Raw genomic sequence first — 18,342 nt, forward strand, 5'->3', positions numbered from 1 at the left:
TGGGGGGGAGGGGGGAAGGAAACTTACACTGAAATAAAACTGAATAATAAGGCTTGATTGGGTCCAAAGACTTAAGGGAAAGAAAATTTCCTTGTTTTGTTAATTTCCAATTCAAGGTCTTAAATGTAGGGTGTAAGGGTGGGAAGGAAGATTCAAGAGAATTCAGATACAAAAGAGCAAACGAAGACTCAGGACAGGAAGAGAAGGATGTCCGTCCTGAGGTTCATTCTGTTGCTATTCTGTTTATGCACCCAGTCCACCCCCCACCCCACCACCGCCATTCCAAATCCCTCTTCTTCCTTATATTAGCCACAGTCACCTTCTGTTGCTTGCGACTCAGTAGCCCTTCCTGGTTTATAAATAAAAGGGAGTAAAAAGGCAGTTAAAAGTGAAGAAAATAAACAAGGTCCAAAGAGGAACAGACAAGATGGGGAAAAGTAGCCAGATCTTAGGACTGTGTCAGATTTTGAAGGATTCCAGTCCTAGTCTGTGCATACCTGCCCCCCCACCCCCACCCCGCCGCCATGCCCTTAAAAGAGAATCACAGTGCTTCTGGAAAAAAGATAGGGGTGGGGGGTGATGAGCAGGCACATCTGCTGTCTCACTCCTGAAAAATTCTATGCAAATCACGGTCACTACTGTGGTTGGAAATTTGAAGAGGCAAATTTGCCTGGCTCTGATGGGTTGGAATACCCAGGCATTTCACAGCTTATGAATTCAAAGATAAAAATAATTTTTAAATTGAGCCAAGTAGAGAATTATGAGAAGTAACTACATTCACTTTTTTTCCTAAGAAAAAGTTCTTGTCAGAGCAGATTAATCCACGTTTAACCTTGTGATTTTAACAATAAGGTGCAAGAAATAAATAACAGGTTCACAATGTGAAAAGCTTTTGAAGGTCTATATTAGAGCTACTTCCAACATATTTGTTTTGATATTATTAAAGACCTGAGTGAAGAATTAATTAAGTTGCAATCAAACACGGAGATGACATAATGCCAACAGAGTGGTTCATACCTTGAATAAGGGAGCCACAGAACTACACAACATCAGAAAACCAAGGTTTTCATAGTTAATCCTGACTCCCCATTTTACAGCTGAGAAAACTGAGGCTCTGAAAGATCAACCCATTTGCCGAAGAGTAAGGCTGCCAGAATTCAACTTTTCTACGCGTTCTTTTTGAATAAATGAAAGCTGCATTGTGATTCAAGATTCAACTAGACGTTTGTTAAAAACTAGAGCAGTGAGCTGATGAGACAAGATAAAATTTAATCAGGTCAGATGTGTAAGGACCTAACATGTTGGGTCCAAAAAAGCCCACTGTACAAGCACAGTATGGGGTAGATACGCCTTAATCAGCAGCGCCTGTAAGAAACACTTAGAGATGTTACTCAGCTGCGAGCTTGAGATGTCAGCAGTGTGATAGAGCCACAAGAAAAAGATACTGGAGTCACAGGTGGCATTACTAGAGACAGTTTACAGAAGGGAGGTGAGCATCTCCGTGAACTTTTCAACCTACAGCCGGAAGTCCTCATTTGGTCCCAGGTGTCAGGCTTTAGAAGTAATATAGAGACATGTTAGTTCACAGCTGGGAGAGGAGCCTGGGATGGAATTCTGGGAGGAATGATCAAAGGAAGATAGGGAATTGCAAAGCGCTGTCATTAAGAGCCCAAATCCTGAGTCAGTTTACCCCCCCGGCCCTGTTGATTACTGATTGTGTGTTCCTTAAGCCTTACTCTCAGTCTGTAAATTAGGAATTATAATAGTATCTATCTCCAAAGACAAGGGAGGTAGTGCATGTCAACTGATCTGCACATTACTGGCACCAAACAAGCACTCAGTAAATGTTCGCTACTATTAGAATTAAGGAAGTGAGGTGATGTGGGGATAATGGTAACAAACTCATCGGGTTGTGGTCCATATTAAAGGAGTTAACCCTGGGAGGGCTCGAAACAAAGTTGGTAGTTACGGTCTGTAGTAGAGGGACTGGCCTAAGGTTTCTAGGGATGGGCCCGTTTGGGGACAAAATATTCCCTGGCTAGGGCTAAAGTCCACAGAACCTGATTAGATTATTCTCTGAAGAAGGATGTTTGGTTTGTGGGGGGCAGGCAGTGGAGGCGATGGTGGTCACTCAGTGAATGGTGTGTGGGTAGCACTTAGTGAACACCTGGGCACAGTGATTTGGCATTCCTGTGGGGTGACAACTTAGCGCTCTTGGCCACGGTGATTTAGGTCTGTTCTGATGTACGGTTCTGATCCACTAGTGTGGTCACTCAGGGCAGCACTGGGGTTGGTCACCCATGCCTGTTCTGCGCATGGTCGCTGAAAACTGTCCTGCGGGCAATTGCCGGGAAATCATTCGAAGAGGAAATGCTCCTGGAAAAGTCCTCCCTTGCGTTTCCTCCTCATGCCACGGCATGAAGTCCACCGCATCCTGGATCTCAGGGACGCTGTGGGACCCCCAACAGCTCCCCGGGGAGCAGTTCGCCGCTAGGGGGCGGCCGCTAAGAGAGGAACCGGCCCAGCGCGGAGTCCGCTCCTTTGGGGTTCCCTCGCCCGCCGCGTCCCGGGAGCTGTGGAGTGACAGTGGGGTGGGGGCGCATGCTTCATGGGTGTGAGACAGAGCGAGCCGCCTGGATATGAGTCAGCGCGCGGGGGGCCAAGGAGCTCCGCGAATAGTCACGGAATCTCACTCACGCCCTGCTTCTCCACCCATCCCCGTCTAGAGCGTGTGTCCCAGTCCCGCGCGTGTGTGCGCACACGGCACGATGTCTGATTCCAGGCTGTGTGTGTCTGGTGAGACGGGGGTGAGGGGCACAGGGGAGGGTCCGTGTTGGTGTTTCCACGCCCTTGTGGGGTGAGGGGTGTGTCCTGGTCAGGGTACGTGTGTACCTGTGTATGTGCGTGCGTGCGTGTGTGTGTCAGTGTGGTGGGACCGTGCATCCGTGTAGAGTGCTTGGATCTGCGCCGGGGTCTGAGGCTGAATGTTGGCGCAACCTGGGCCGGGGTTCCCACCCCTGGGGGTGCTGGGGGCGTTCGGCCTCCTGGAGGAGTAAATGCCTCGCCTCCCCAAGCCGGCCAGGGCTGCACAGGGAGCGGCCTGAACCGGGAGGGCCCGGGTGGCGCGTACCTGGGAGGGGCAGGAGAGTGGGGCGCAGGGGGCGGGCCAGGTCCCAGGGCGGGGCGCGAGCTCGGGGGACCCGCGCGGCTGACGTCAGGCGACTCCTTAAATAGAGCCGGCAGCGCGCGCGGCTCGGCATTTCTCGAGGAGCCGGAGCGGGGCCCGCGCCAGCGCCACCGTCCGGTCCGCCCGCCAGCCCGCGCGGCCGCGCCGCCGCCGAGCGTGGGGCGCCGCGCTCCGGGGACCAGGAATGGGGCTTCGGGCACTGGGCGCGCTCCGAAGCCGGCGCACGTGAGAGCCGAGGAGCGCCGCCCGGAGCCCCGTGGTCCGGGACGGGGAGATGTGGGACGCGCAGCCGCCTGTCCCCCGAGGAGCCGCCGTCCCCGGGATCCCCGGGCATGGTGCGCGCCCCGGCCGGCAGTGCCCGGAGAAGACGGCGCCCCCCACGCCCGACCCGCGGGGCCCGGGCAGCGCGGCGCCAGCCCTCTAGGCGGCCGCAGGGCCACGACAGCTCCGCCGCCGGCGCCCCCCGGAAACCATGACCCCCGGCGCGGGCCCATGGAGCCATGGCCTATAGGGTCCTGGGCCGCGCGGGGCCAGCTCAGCCGCGGAGGGCGCGCAGGCTGCTCTTCGCCTTCACGCTTTCGCTCTCCTGCACTTACCTGTGCTACAGTCTCCTGTGCTGCTGCGACGACCTGGGCCAGAGCCGCCTCCTTGGCGCGCCTCGCTGCCTGCGTGGCCCCGGCGCGGGCGGCCAGAAACTTCTCCCGAAGTCCCGCCCCTGCGATCCCCCGGGGCCCACGCCCAGCGCGCCCGGCGCTCCCAGCTCGCCCGCCGCTGCCGCTGCCGCTCCCGCCCCTCGTCTCCCGGCTGCCAACCACTCGGGCTCGGCCAGGCTAGGCACCAAGCGGCTGCCCCAAGCCCTCATCGTGGGCGTGAAGAAGGGGGGCACGCGGGCCGTGCTGGAGTTCATCCGCGTGCACCCGGACGTGCGGGCCTTGGGCACCGAGCCCCACTTCTTCGACAGGAACTACGGCCGCGGGCTGGACTGGTACAGGTAAGGAGGGGGCGCCCCGCTCCGCGCGCCGGGGCCCCAGTCGGGTCCATCCTTAGGGCCATCTCCAGCGTCTCCTCTCCCTCTAATCCGGCTCGTTGTGTGGTTCAAGCTGACACGTGGGGGGACTCTAGCAGGATTCACCAAGAACTTCCCGGGGATGGTGTAGACGGGCACGCGCTTTGTCGAACTGCAAAGGGTGGTTGTTTCTGGAGTCGCCGGAAGGGAAGGGGGATGTCTAGCCAAACCTCAGGGCGAGCTGGTGAGCTAGCTCCGTGTCCAGCCTTTGGGGTGGAGCGGGATGCCCGGGGAAGGGGCGGGCCGGGACACGTGCCGCTTCAGAACAAGGCCCTCTCCTGACCTTCGTTCATCTTTCCCGGCGTCTGAAGGACCCTGAGAAGGGAAAGTCAGAATAGGGCCCCCTTGCGGCAGGGCTCTGCGCTTGGATGAGGTCCCCGGTAGTTCAGGCACACGGAGAGGGCATCCCCTGATGAGTGGGGATGAGGTGGGGGGGGGGTCCCTTCTGGAGGGTCATTTTTTACCCGGACTGAGACGCCCCCACCCTGCGCCCACCACACCCCGGTCGCTCTGACTCTGAATGAGTGGCCTTAGGGTAGTGGAAAGGAACTCTGGATTTGAGTCATGCTCTGTCACTTAGCTTGAGCAAATTCCTGAAATGCTTTGAGCCTCGATTTTTTCATCCATCCCAGTGGTCAGGAAAACAGCCTCGTCCTGGTGTGCTTCCTAAGGCCTTTCTAAAGTACCTTCAAAGTGTAAAAAAGACACCTGCGCTGGGTGGTGCTTCTAAACCCACAGCCAGGATGTGGAATTTGGGATACTGGTGGGCACCTCAGATAAGGGCTGGCCAGGGTCCTAGGGACAGCCAGTCATAGACTGTCTGCTCCACTACACTGGCAGGGCTGAGAGTCATCTAGGTTGGTGATGTCTGGGGATAGCCTGAAGCTTCTGGAAGGTGACAGCCTCTACTGTTCGGTGCCCGTCTGCCTCCCAATCCCTGAATGGTGCCGAGGTGTAGGACTGGCCCAAACGTGGGCCGAGTCAGGGCATCCCTGGGAGTGGTGTCAGGTATGGGTTCCCCGCAACACATGGATCACAGAATTCCCATCATTCATCTGACCCTTGAAGACCTTCTAGAAATGTCTGCATAGTATTGGAATTGGGGAGGAATAACATGGGCGCTGTTACAGGAACTAGAGCTAATTTTTAACAAATGTTTCTAAAAGTAAACCCTTTAGGAAGTAGCAGCCATAAGCATCCTGGACAAATGAAAACTTTGTTAGGGGAGCCAACTAGGCTCATACTGAGGGGCTCTGGATTTGCAAGGGGGCAACAGGGCCGATAGCCCTGGCCTGCAGTGGTCGTGGTTGTGGGGGCAGGGGATGGGACACACACCCCCCTTAGGAGGCAGACACACACTGTGACTCCAGTGGAGCCCAGCAGGGGATACCTGGCCTGTTGGTGACCCCTGGCACCATTATGTTGGCTTAATGGAATAGGGCAACACAGTATGGGAGGTCTGGTGCTTTCCAAACTGTGACCCACAGGCATCCCATTTGGGTGTTTGAGGTGTACAAGGACAGCGTCAGAGCCAGACCTCAGGGCGAGGGAGGCAAATTCATGGAGCAGCAGAGCCCTGTGTGGGTCAGCCATGGCCACACACTCATGCCCAGCAGGGTTTCCTCGATGGAAAATCTGAAGATCGTTACGAAACCCTTGGCCAGTACGAAGTGCCTTTTAAGTGCAAAGTAGCAAAATTCTGAGCATCTGGCTTTTAGATATTGTGTCCTCCAGTAAACAATGATAACCCTGCACCCAATGTTTACACTCCCCTCTCCCTGGCCCACGGGCAAGCAACTTACCTCCGGCTTCCTTCCCAGAGCCCGTGTCATTCAGGGATGGCTGCCTTTTATTTTTAACCTTGGCATGTGTGATTCTAAGCCAGCTTAGCTGTGAACCTTAGAGATGGGAGCCGTGCCTTTTTTTTTTTTTTTTTTTTATAGCACATTTGGATTCTGCTAAAATTCTCAACTGAGCCTTGGTAGGTTTTATTTAACATCAAGCACACTGACAGCTCTACTTCTCTCTCCCCTCCACCCGGCTTCCCAGGGTCTGAGTTACCCTCCCTTTCACCCTTTGTATTTCTGGGAAAGGTTAGCCTGGAGGTCTGCCCCATTCCCACTACACCCCCAGGGGAGGGCTGGGAGCCTACAGCTCAGGAAAGGGCTATGTGGTTTGTGCATCTGTCCTTTGCAGACCCACACCCTGGGAGTCCAGGGTTTGGTTGTGGATTGCCATTTCTACGTAAGGTGATGCCGTCCCATTTGGATGCTGTTTGCATACTTTCCAGAACGTTTCTCTGAAAGTGCTTTATCCTTTATCATCGCTCAAGAGTTATGCATCAATTGCAGAAATGTCCAGGATTCCCGGGATCCTTTTAAAATCCACGTTCTCACTTTATTCCTGCATTCTGGGAGTTAGGACAGCAGGTGATATGATGCTCCTCTTTCTGCCTGTTGCCCTTGTCATTTCACACATGTGAAAACTGCAGCCCCCCAAAAGTCTGAAATGGGGTCACAAAGCAGGCTGATGAGCCAGAAGTCACTGGCATGTAGTAGCCCATGGAGCCACACATGCTCGTGTGTGTGTGGCTGTGTGTGTGCCTGCGCATTGCCAGCTAAGTGCTTTAACCACTGCTCTGCATAGCTTGCCGCTATGGAGCCGGTGACCCCTGGGTAGACATGGCCAGAGAGCCCTTGCACCCAGAGTGGCAGACCATATTTTCCAAAGGCGGAGTTCAGAGTGGCAGAGTTACAGGCCATGGATCACATTATAATCTGCCCACAGTTAAGCTCCTCGGGACAACTTCTGGGTCCCGAGGCCTCCATGTAGAGAGACAGGGGAAAAATCCAACTTCACTCTCAATGCAAAGGAGAGAGCCTTCTTCCTGTGGAGATAAGCCAGGAGGGGTCAAACAGTGCCTGAAGGCGGAGTGATACAGCCAGGGAGACCAGGAGGCAGAGTCTGTGTCCTCCTTGCCTCCAGCCTGAGCCCCTCTTGGGAACCAGCCTGGGAGAGCCCAGCCCTCTGCGGTGGGATCCCTCCCCTTAGAGGTTTCTGAGTTCCATCACCTGCATGTCTGGCCTGGCTCCCCTCTCCCAATTTCCTCCCCGAGGTGACAGCTGGGCCTATGGGGCGAGGCCGGCTGCATGCTTGGACAGGGGACAGGTAGGCAGAAATGACAGCAGGCTGATGAGGGAACCAGAGATGGTCTCCAGATGCCGTGCGGTTGGTTGAAAGACCGTGATCATCCTGTGTCTCGCCTTCCTCGTGGGATGGGGCCCGTAGCAGTCGTCACAGAAGGCTGTTGTGTGGGAAGGTGTCCCGGAAGAGTCTATGGCACATAAAGGTACGGCAGCCATGTTTCTGCTGTTGCTGCGGTGGCTGCAGCTCCTCACTACCAGTGCTTCTGGGATCACCGTCACACTAGTGTGAAAACTTGGTTTCTGCCCCTGCTGCTATTACCAGATTGGGCTGAGGAGTTAATTAGTTGCTAGAAAAGCAGTCCCAGGATAGACTAGGTAGGGTCCCGGTCTTAATTCTAGTGTCAGCTCTGCTTCAGTTTGCTTTCTTACTTTACAGTCTTCCTTCTCTCTCTCCTTTCCTTCCTTCCTTCCTTCCTTCCTTCCTTCCTTCCGCATCGGTAAAAAGTCACTTCACATGTCTGGGTGTCCATTTGCTCACCTTTAAAATGGAACTGATGGGGCGCCTGGGTGGCGCAGTCGGTTAAGCGTCCGACTTCAGCTCAGGTCACAATCTCGCGGTCCGTGAGTTCGAGCCCCGCGTCGGGCTCTGGGCTGACGGCTCAGAGCCTGGAGCCTGCTTCCGATTCTGTGTCTCCCTCTCTCTCTGCCCCTCCCCCGTTCATGCTCTGTCTCTCTCTATCTCAAAAAATAAATAAACGTTAAAAAAAAATTTTTTTTTAATGGGACTGATTTCTGACCCATTTAAAGTCTGACCTGCTTTCCAGTCTTGTGAAACTCAAGATGGACCATGTGAAAATCGAAGATTGTATTTGGGATGCTATGATTTAGCAAGGGTTGGGTGTAAGGCAGAACAGTCCAGGTGTTCATCTTTCGTAAAGCGATAAAAACTGTGTGTTGTCTGGTAGTTTTTAGGGTCTTAGAGGAAGCTGAGTTTTGTCCTAAGTGTTCTTGATTTCGCTAGTTTTCAGGGACGGCAGGGGGCTGAGGGTGGGGGGTGAGGAGGAAGCGGATCTTCTCTAAATGCACTGAAATGCCAACAAGAGCAGGTTAACACATGATAATTGACTCTGTGCTCAGGTGACAACATTATGATAGATAAGCCTGTTGGGTAAACTTTAGACTTCACAACTCGGGTTATTTGTTTGTTCAGCATCCATGGTGTTGTTGGGATGGTGTAAGTCAGAGTAGACATTTGCCCCAGAGGTGAGGGTCCGGGGAAGAAAGAGAATCAAAAGCAGAGAATAAGGTCTGTCACTGGTTCCAGGTCATTTCAATCAAGAAATCAAATTCTAACAGCAGAGCAAACAGAAGGCGAGGGGAGTGGTTAGTGCAGAAGACTCTGCCGCCTGCAACAAACTGAGCAGCACCTTCAGGTCATGGTCTCACGGTTTTGTGAGTTCGAGTCCCGCATCGGGCTGTGCGCTGGCAGGTGTGCAGACTGCTTGGGATTCTCTCTCTCTCCTTCTCTCTCTGTCCCTCCCCAGCTAGTGCTGTCTCTGTGAAAATCAATAAATAAACATATAAAAAGGAACCCTAAGCAATACCTGACACGGACCGTTCCACACTTGTCAGGTGTGCGCAGATGTATGCACTTGCACACTCCACAGACGTGCCCTTGCACGCACAATTGCAGTGTCTGTGCAGACACATGTCTTCAAAGGAGTTTTCCTGCCTCGGTCCAGGAGGATGTCATATGCGCTGGTTAAATGAAACCCTTGAGTCCATAAATCCAGCGTCCATGGTGTGCTGGCTGTCAGCCTTGCAGCACACTGGAGATGTAATAGTTAGTTCTAGCGCGCCTACAGTTGTCAGGCACCAAGGAACATTCGGGATGGGCAGGCAGAACCGTCATTGCTCAAAGACAGGTTTTGAAGAGCTGGCTTCGCTTGCCCCTGGAGCTTACAGGGACGGTGGGAGAGCTCGCCCTGGAGCGGGCTGTCCCCACGGTCTCTGGTATGTGGCTATTTAGGGGGGAAGAGACTCTAACAGCCCTGGTGCTTTCCAGCTGTCACACATTGTTAAGCCTGCTTTGGGGTTTTGTTTAGTTTTTACTTATTTATTTTGAGAGCACGAGAGATAGAGCACAAGTGGGGAAGGGGTAAAGAGAGAGGATCCCAAGTAGGCTCCGCGCTGTCTGCATAGAGCCCGATGCAGGGCTCGATCCCACGATGTGAGATCATGATCTGAGCCAAAATCAAGAATTGGATGCTCAACTGACTGAGCACTGACTCAGGCGCCCCTGTTAAGGCTGACTGAGCCCCTATTGGATGGCCTGACTGAGCCACTCAGGCGCCCCTGTTAAGGCTGTCTGGGATGTGAAAATGTGAAAATACCATTTATCAAAGGTTGTAAGAGCACACTTTCCCCCCACATTTTAACATCTCTGAATGAGGATATTTGACGATTGATGGGGTCTTAGATTCAATGAGGTAACATGTTTCCATGTTCGATGGAAACTCTTTCCCCCAGAGGTGCCTTCTGCCGTGGGGACCCACTAGACCTTCTGAAGAGCCTGAGACTAGGTGGCAAATGCCGGATCCTGGAGGGAGCCCCAGATTGCTGTTTCTAAGCCGTCAGGGGCCTCTTCTGATTGGCCAAGGAGCCGCATCCATCTTGGATCTATGTTACCCATGCCATCTCCCTGAAAGCACCCATCCCAAAGTGAGAGAAAGTGCGGACTGATTCCCACAGGGAGTCAATAAGATGATGTGGTGGGCACGTTCTTCGTGGGCTGCTGGACCACCCAGATATTTGGAGGCACGTCCTGTGAGTCCCTAACAGGCTCAGGGCAAAGGCAGTGTCCCACAGGTGCAATTACCTGCATGCCTGCTAATGTTCCGTGCATCTGGCGTGCAGGGTTATAGGACAACTTCTTTCTCTTTGGTCAGACCTCCATGAATCAGCCCTGAATGACTGAGTGACGGAGGGGGCGGGGTGGGAGTGGAAGCACACAGCTCCCCATTGATCAGGGTCCCCCGGAGGAGGACTTGGAGGGGAGGCCGTCTATGCGCAGAGGGCTGGGCAGCAGGGGGAGCGGGTAGACAAGCCCACAGCCTGTGAGTCAGGCCGGAAGGGCTGAAAGGTCACAGCTGGTCTAAACCTACGGGACTCAACGTCTCCTCCAGAGCTAACCCCGGGCGGGTTAATCCATTTATTTGTCAAACGCCTACCATTTGCCAGGCTCAGTGCCAGGCTGCTGTAGGCCAGCTCTTGCTGCCACTTTGTTCTCCTAATGGGCTGCAGCGCTTTGTAGTCCATGGGCAGCTTGACGAGGTGGGTAAAAGCCACCAGTGAGTGGAAATAACTTAGCATTTCAGAGGTAATTGCTGCCTGTCAGGCTACGCAGCTGGCCTGTTGGCTCAGTCCTGCATTCATGGGGGGGGGGGCTTTCTCAGCAGGATAACAGCAGAGGGAGAGGGGCGAGGGGTCATTCCCGAGCAGGTTCTTCAAGGCGCGTGGGCCAACGGTACTGGTTGGGTTATCTGGGGCTTGAGCATCACGTGGTCTCCTGGGTGCAAGTCCCCTGGGGGAGTGTCCTCCCGAGCTTTGGAATCAGAGGCTCTGCGCCCATGGCCACCAGCTCCCATGAGTGTCCGCTCGGGGTGGAGGCCGGGGACCCCTCCTTGCCACTTCTGAGGGGTAGCATCGCTCCCTCATTCTCTGAGGGTGGCGATTTCCAGGCTCCAGGCATTCTCGAACCCCCTTCGTGACATTTGCCAAATTGTGGCACGGCCTCTGCTCTTATTTTCTTAATATTTTGTTTAAGTTTCCACACTTAAAAGATTAGAATTTTTTCGTAAAGAGCCGGGCTTATTTTTTTTTCTCCAGTGCATATATTTTGGAATAGAGAATATGTTCACATAATGCAAACTTGAAAAGTGATCAAGGCTGTCCCATGAGAAGTATTCCCCTCTTTCTCACCCCTGTTTGTGTGCCATGTGGTAACCCTTCCCAGGGTTACCACAGGCATCCACTGTTGTGTGTCCTAGATGTGTGCTGCTCATTTGTCCTCCTAATGCACAATATGCAAATAGAGTGGGAACACACATATTTTCTTAAAACGACTTCATTTGAAAACTGCCCTATGTGGAAAACCAGCCCCACTTTGCCATCATTAGAAAGGAATCGTAAAAATACATAGACTGCAAACAAAAGAGTGCAATTGAAGTTTTGCTTCCTAAGGTGGCTGGACCGTTCCAATCCTGCAGCCTAATCAGTCTTTGTTTAAAAGTGGGTACTGGAGGGGCGCCTGGGTGGCTCAGTCGGTTAAGTGTCTGACTTCGGCTCAGGTCATGATCTCGCAGTCTATGAGTTCAAGCCCCGCATGGGGCTCTGTGCTGACAGCTCAGAGCCTGGAGCCTGCTTCAGATTCTGTGTCCCTCTCTCGCTCTGCCGCTCACCTGCTGCTGCTCTGTCTCTCTCTCTCAAGAATAAATAAGACATTAAAAAAAATTAAGTTTAAAAGAGTACTGGAGATACCACTAAGAACAGCTAGAGAGGGGCGCCTGGGTGGCTCAGCCGGTTAAGTGTCTGACTTCGGCTCAGGTCATGATCTCACACTCCGTGAGTTTGAGCCCTGCGTCGGGCTCTGTGTTGACAGCTCAGAGCCTGGAGCCCGCTTCAGATTCTGTGTCTCCCCATCTCTCTGCCCCTCCCCTGCTCATGCTCTGTCTCTGTCTCAAAAATAAATAAAAACATTAAAAAAAAAAAAAAAAAAGAACAGCTAGAGAAATATTAATTGCAGCATGAGACTTTTCTTTCTCCTCGATGTAGGAGAGAGGATAGAAGAAATGGAAACGAAATGGAAAAGACACAGATTTTCTCACTGTGAGAAATATTCAGTGATATTTAATAAATAATTAATAACTACCCAGTGATCTTGGGTAGGTCGGTGGAGTACCCCCAGATTATGGAGATGGGCCACACATCCGACATCTGGGGAAACCCTGCTAGAATTTGCAGAAAATCCACCTTAAGTAAATCCTGAGAGGTTTCTAGCTTTCAGATTGCTTTGATGTGTTAATGATTGGAAGAGACAAGCCAATGGAAGACTCAGGACAAACAAGAAAGAGGCTTCAGAGAACTATTTCAACAAGCAATATTTACAAGGGAGTCTAGACTTCAGGAGAACAGCGTTCCCAGAATAAAAGGTGTAGCAGGTATTTAAAGGACCCCCCCCCCAAAGTTGCCATTGGTTTCTTCATTATTCCCACGGGTGGAAAAATGATCAGATCCACATAGGTCATTGCATCCATATCTGCAGGCGTCAGTGTTGCAAAAATAAGATGTTAAGTTGTTTCCACTAGAGACTCAGCAATCTATGGCAGTTTATGGGAATGGGTCTCAAGCCTTTTTTTTTTTTTTAAATGTTGATGCTCATGCAAGACAGGGTGTCTTTTTAAAATTTCAGGATGCAAATCTACTCTGTGATGCATGACGTGAGGCTTCAACCTAGGGCAAGGTGTCACTTTTGCTTTCTCAGCTCCATAGAGGGAGCTCCACAGGGGAAAATTGTCCCTGGGACTTATTGTCCCTGGGTGTAACAATACCCAGCAGCAGCCATTTAGAGGGTGTCTGTGACAGCGGGGCACCCTGAGCTTGCCTTCAGTTGGGTCGATAGCCATCAGTGCTGATGAAGAGGCACCTTCCTGCAAACTCAGGGCACGTCCTGGTCTCGGTGCTCATGGCTGGGCGAAGGAGACCCGCACCCACCCTGAGGCTGGGGAGAGGTGAGCAGGGCATTGCCGCGATGGCTCTTGGGAGAGTGGGGCTCCTTGTGGGGTGAGGGGGAGGGATGGACAGACGCATCTTATTGGAAGGAGGAGGACAGCCCAGATTCAAAAGGCATGGGCGAGATGACCTCAAAATGGGGGTAAGGAGGCAGAAAGCACCAGGGCAGGCAGCTTCAGTGCAGTGATTAAAAGCTTGGCTCTGGGAGGCGCCCAGGGGGCTCAGTGGGTTAAGCGTCTTCAGCTCGGGTCATGATCTCGCGGTCCATGAGTTCTAGCCCTGCATCGGGCCCTGTGCTGACAGCTCAGAGCCTGGAGACCGCTTCAGATTCTGTGTCTCCCTCTCTCTGCCCCTCCCCACTCGCTCTCTCACAATTAAATAAACATTAAAAAAAAAAAAAGGAAAAAAAGCTTGGCTCTGGAATCAGAATGAATGGGTTGGAATCTCCTCACTTGCACCACCTGCCAGGTTTGTGTCCAGCAGCCAGCGGCTTCTCTGTGTCTCAGTTCCATTGGCACACTGGGACGAGCCCTGTGCCTTAACCCCACAAGCTTGCCTTGAGGATCGAATGACTGATAACATGCACAAGTACTCAGATTTCTGGCATGTGGAAGGTGTCCAACAAGTGTTACCTGTCATTATTAGTTATTAATTCTTTTTCATCATATCTGTATGGAACCGGGTGCTGAGGGCCTAGAGGTAAATAGGACACAGGTCTTGTCACGGGGCTGTTCACAGTGTGATCCGATTTTGAGATGCTCATGGAAAATCAGATGCTGAGAGGTACCATAATAGACATCCAGGCAGAGCTCTAGCAGTACAGAAAGGAAATGAGATCCACTTGGGAGAATTTTGGAAGGCTTCCTGGAGGAGGCAATATGTTATTTGGGTCTCAGTGGGCAGAGAGGATTTTCAAAGGGATGGCCAAAGGAATGTTGTTTCTGAATCCATTCATTCCACGACTGCACTTCTGATCTCAGTCCCACACACCTTTATTGGCCGTCTACTATATGCCAGCTGCTCTGCCGAGCCCTGGAAAAGTGCAGACGAGAAGTAGGATCCCCTTTAAAGAGCTGAAGGGCACACACGTCCAGTAGCAAGACTTGCAGACACAGAGAGAGAGGGTGCTCCCAGCACTGTGGGATCACGGAGGAGGGGGCCTCACGCAGCGTGGGTTAGAGAGACATTTGGGGGAGCTGATGCCTAAGCTGTAGGGTGTTGGCATTTGCTGTATCCTAGATCTGGCTGCTTCTCACCATGCAGGTTCCAGCTCAAATGTCACCTACTCAAAGACATCTGTTTCAGACGCTGGCTACATCCTGAAGGTACATTTGCAGAATTTGCTGAGGGATTTCGCGGTGGCAAGGTGTGAGGGTGGGAAGTCAACAGGGTGGTGCTGCTGCTCCTATTGACGACACCCACTAAGGGCTTGCTCTCTTTCAGGCCCTGACAAGTGACATGCTGGGGTTTGACCCTAACATGCTTCCTAGTACAGCCCCTGGCTTGACTGACCACACGTCTATCTGCAGGTGTCCTTGAACTGTCCAAAGACCGGAAAGTCATGTTCTGCTGTAGTGAGGTGGGGGATGGCACAGTCCTTCTCCCTCTCTCTGCGGGTCCTTGAGGCCCTTTTGACGCCTGCAGCGTTCTTAAGTAACCGCTTGAGATCCTTTGAAGGTTGAATTAGCTTTGCTCCAACCCAGAAAAGGTATGCGTGTCACCCAGTTTGTCACTCTCATTCCAGCCTCATCAACGTGCACGGCAAGGCAGCTGCCTCGATGGCATTGCTAGATCTAGGGGACTTACGTGTGTGGGGGCCCTTCACATCGAACCGAACACCGTAACACCTGCCCGCAGGGTAATCGGGATCTGAATCTCTCCGACTTCCCCAAAGCTGCCGGAGCGTGGGGAGACGTGCTCTGCACTGGCAGCCTCTTTGCAAGTGTTTCTGCTTTGATGGTTTTAATGAAGATATGAAATCACCTAACGGCTTTCATTTTGCTCAAGCGAGATGGCTTAAAGCGGAGCCAGCATTTCCCAGGATCAATCCCCATTTTCAGAAGTGGTTGGTTAAACTCTCTGCAGTTTATGGCCACTTCTGGCTGAAGCAGTGGGGGATCTGAATTATTAATTCCGTGAAAAATGAGTTAAGTCACTGCAAAGCTCTGTGGTGGCAAAATCCCTACTGTAGGCCCCTGTTCTGGTATTTTCTGTAGCACAGACCTCTCCATTAACCAGAAATCCTTGGGCAACTTGTCCATATCGCTGTCTGTCTGTCATTTCTCCGGGAGGGGAAGGGCTTGACTGAATTCGGTTGTTCTTTCCTGCCGAGGATGAAGAAGCGGGGATGGGCACAAATGGCTCTAGGAGGTACTTAATTCAAAGCCATTTTCACAGGCACTCGAATTTGGACATTGTTCAAATGACGAGTGTGCCAGCAAGGTCGTCTCCCAGACATGAACCCTTGAGCACCTCTACCCGATCTGGGTGGCTGATGGCCGGGAAGTGTGTGAAAGCATGGTGAGCTCAGAGCTGGTCTGAATATGGCCCTATGAACAGGAACAGTGACCGAGCTGCCCAGACCTTGTATCTTACGGAGGAGCTGGTTGGGATAGTGGTGGCGTCCCAAACTCAGCATCCTCCAGGGACTCTGTAGGCACACGCGTGAGTGAATGAAGTTGGCTGTGGGGCAGTAAAGAAAGAGAAGGGGCAATAAGGGCAAGTCCCAGTTAGAGAGGGCGCTTGTCCCATTTGGAGGGGACAACCACTCGTTAATCCCAACAGATTTTTTTTTTTTTTTTTGCCATCTCCGTATTGCCAGATCTTCTAGGTTTTCCCTTTTTTAGAACAAAGCTTGAAATATGGCACTTTTTAAAAAAAGCGAATCTCAATTTATAATTGTGACTTACTGATTCACAACTTCTATAGAACAGCTGTGGACCAAACTGAACATGTCTGTGGGCTGGATGTTACCTGTAACTGTCCTATCTTGACTTTGATGGACTGGGTTGTGGAAACAGGCACTACTGCTTTTCCAGTCTTGCCTCTGGCACATATTAGCTGAGGGGTAAGTTGCCGCCTTCCTAAGCTTTGCTTCCTCCTATGCAAGATGTGGCTGTTGTGTGTGTTCGTCCTTCCCGGATTGTTGTAGTGATTCCATGTTGTAAGTACGCATTAGATTTTATTAGTCTTGTGATCCCCCTTCCTGGATTCTGCCTGGAGGAGGTAAGCTGATGGGCATGCCTGGAAGACAAGAGGCCTAACATGGACCTTTGTCAAGGTGAGGAAAGCTGGGGTCTTATCAGTTGGACCAAGAGGGAGGAGAAGAATCTAGAACCAGGATGACCCATGGTTGGAGAAACCCATGTGCTTCTAGAACTGGCCCCCAGGGAGGGAGCCCGCAATCCCCAGCACTCGTTGTCAACCGAGTCCTTGGAGGATGTTGAGTTTGTGACACCATCCCTGTCCCAGACTGCTCTGTGCAGCTGGGTCACTGCCCCCCAGCGCACAGTGCCATTTACAACAGCTTGGGGCTCTCCATCCTTCTGCGCGCTTCTTCTGGCTTTCGTGACTGGATGGGGTAGGGAAGCTCAGAGGTCCGTGCTCTAGAGATGACCTTGCTTGCACAGAAGGTGACCGCCTCTCTGATTCGGTGGTGTGGTGTAGACAGAAGTCCAACCGGGAGAGTGAATCTTGCCAATAGGGAGAGGCTAAGGGATGGCCAGGAGTGGAGATGAAGAATTTTTGTTCAGCCTTGATCAGTAGTTGGCACCTTCAGAACAACAGACGAACACAGGGATGGGGGTGCAGAGGAGCCTGGGGCCAGAGATCATGATGGAGCCCAGAAGGCAGCCACCCCTCAGGAGAACCAGGTGTGTCAGAACCGGGCACGACTCCCTTTAAAGCCAAGCAAAGCCTTGATGAGAAGGGACATCCATTGGGATGGGTGTACGGTCAGTACTGAGAGCCCGGAGGCATGAGCTGGAGGTGGGAGAGCGGGCTTGTCGTGCCCGTGGGGCAATCCTGTCCACGAGTCTCCTCAGCCTTCGGGTCCTCAGAGCTCTATCTGAAATCTGACCACACATCTCCTCCCAACCTTCAGGCATTTGGGTACCATCTTCACGGTTTATTTTTGGATGTGTCTACAGATATTTTAATTTACTTCACATGACCTTAAAGTCCACTCATAACTTGTGCTTTAACATATTTACTGAAACGTGAAACTTCCTATCACCAGCCGACATGAGAATCCCTACTTGCCTGGCACAGAAAATTGTCATAAACACAAATGTGGTAAAAACCAAACAACACAATTCAGTTCCAGCCCAGACGGTTGCCTGTGCCACGAACGGCCTTAGGCACACGGCATCAGGCAGCCTCCCGCTTTCTGAGGATGAGAGAGAGGAAGAAGCCCCTTAGAGAGGTGTTAACAACATTTTAGCACCTAACCAAGACTCTCTCCCTGGTGTAATCAGAAGATTTGAATAGAAAGGAAAAGGAAAGATCATTATTTTCTAATGAAGTGATTAGGTGGCATTTCAAGTCGTGTCCGTGGGCCGCCTACATCTTTCTCTTTCAGCTGGTGGTACATATTGCACACATTGGGACATGCTGGCCGACCCACTTAGATCCCTCTTGCTTTGATGGCGCTGTATTATTTTATCATACTTGCTTGTCATGGTCCATCAACAGCTTGGGAGGGACTGGCTGACATTACGAAGTCTGGGTGGTTTAAAAAGCTGTGATTCCAATTTTAATTGCAAATTGATGGGGCATCATGGGAAAAGCGAATGGAGACGTGAAGAACTGGAGGAAAAGATTCAGCTCTGCAGTATTTTTAGATTTTTTGTCCCCCCCTCCCCACCTCCCCGGATGGGTTTTGTATAATTTTATCTGGACTCTAGGTTTGGTAAGTTCCAATACCTTCTTCCTACCGCATTACCCGAGGGCTAACCCAAACTTTCCTTACAATTCCAGTTAAAACGACCTATGTAAAACCTTTATCTGTGGTTCCTTTAAAAAACTGTGATTTGGATGAATGTCAAAGGCATTATGCCCAGCGAAAGAAAGGTTAGGTACTGTATGATTCCATTTATATGACACTCTCAAACAGACAAAACTGCAGTGATAGAGAACAAATCAGTAGTTGCCAG

At 51.9% G+C, this 18,342-nt stretch overlaps 1 protein-coding gene across 1 annotated transcript in view; it reads left to right on the top strand.

The window, feature by feature from the left end:
• The first annotated feature begins 3,329 nt into the window (after window positions 1-3,329).
• Window positions 3,330-18,342, top strand: part of HS3ST2 (heparan sulfate-glucosamine 3-sulfotransferase 2) — a 92,686-nt gene continuing 77,673 nt past the window's right edge. The window contains exon 1 of the mRNA XM_019430414.2: window positions 3,330-4,178. Within this exon, the coding sequence (XP_019285959.1) occupies window positions 3,688-4,178 (491 nt within the window). The 5' untranslated portion in view covers window positions 3,330-3,687. The remainder of the gene's footprint in view (window positions 4,179-18,342) is intronic.

Source organism: Panthera pardus, unplaced genomic scaffold (genome assembly GCF_024362965.1).
Source record: "Panthera pardus isolate Hobbes unplaced genomic scaffold, ASM2436296v1 HiC_scaffold_5, whole genome shotgun sequence".
NCBI lineage: Eukaryota > Metazoa > Chordata > Mammalia > Carnivora > Felidae > Panthera > Panthera pardus.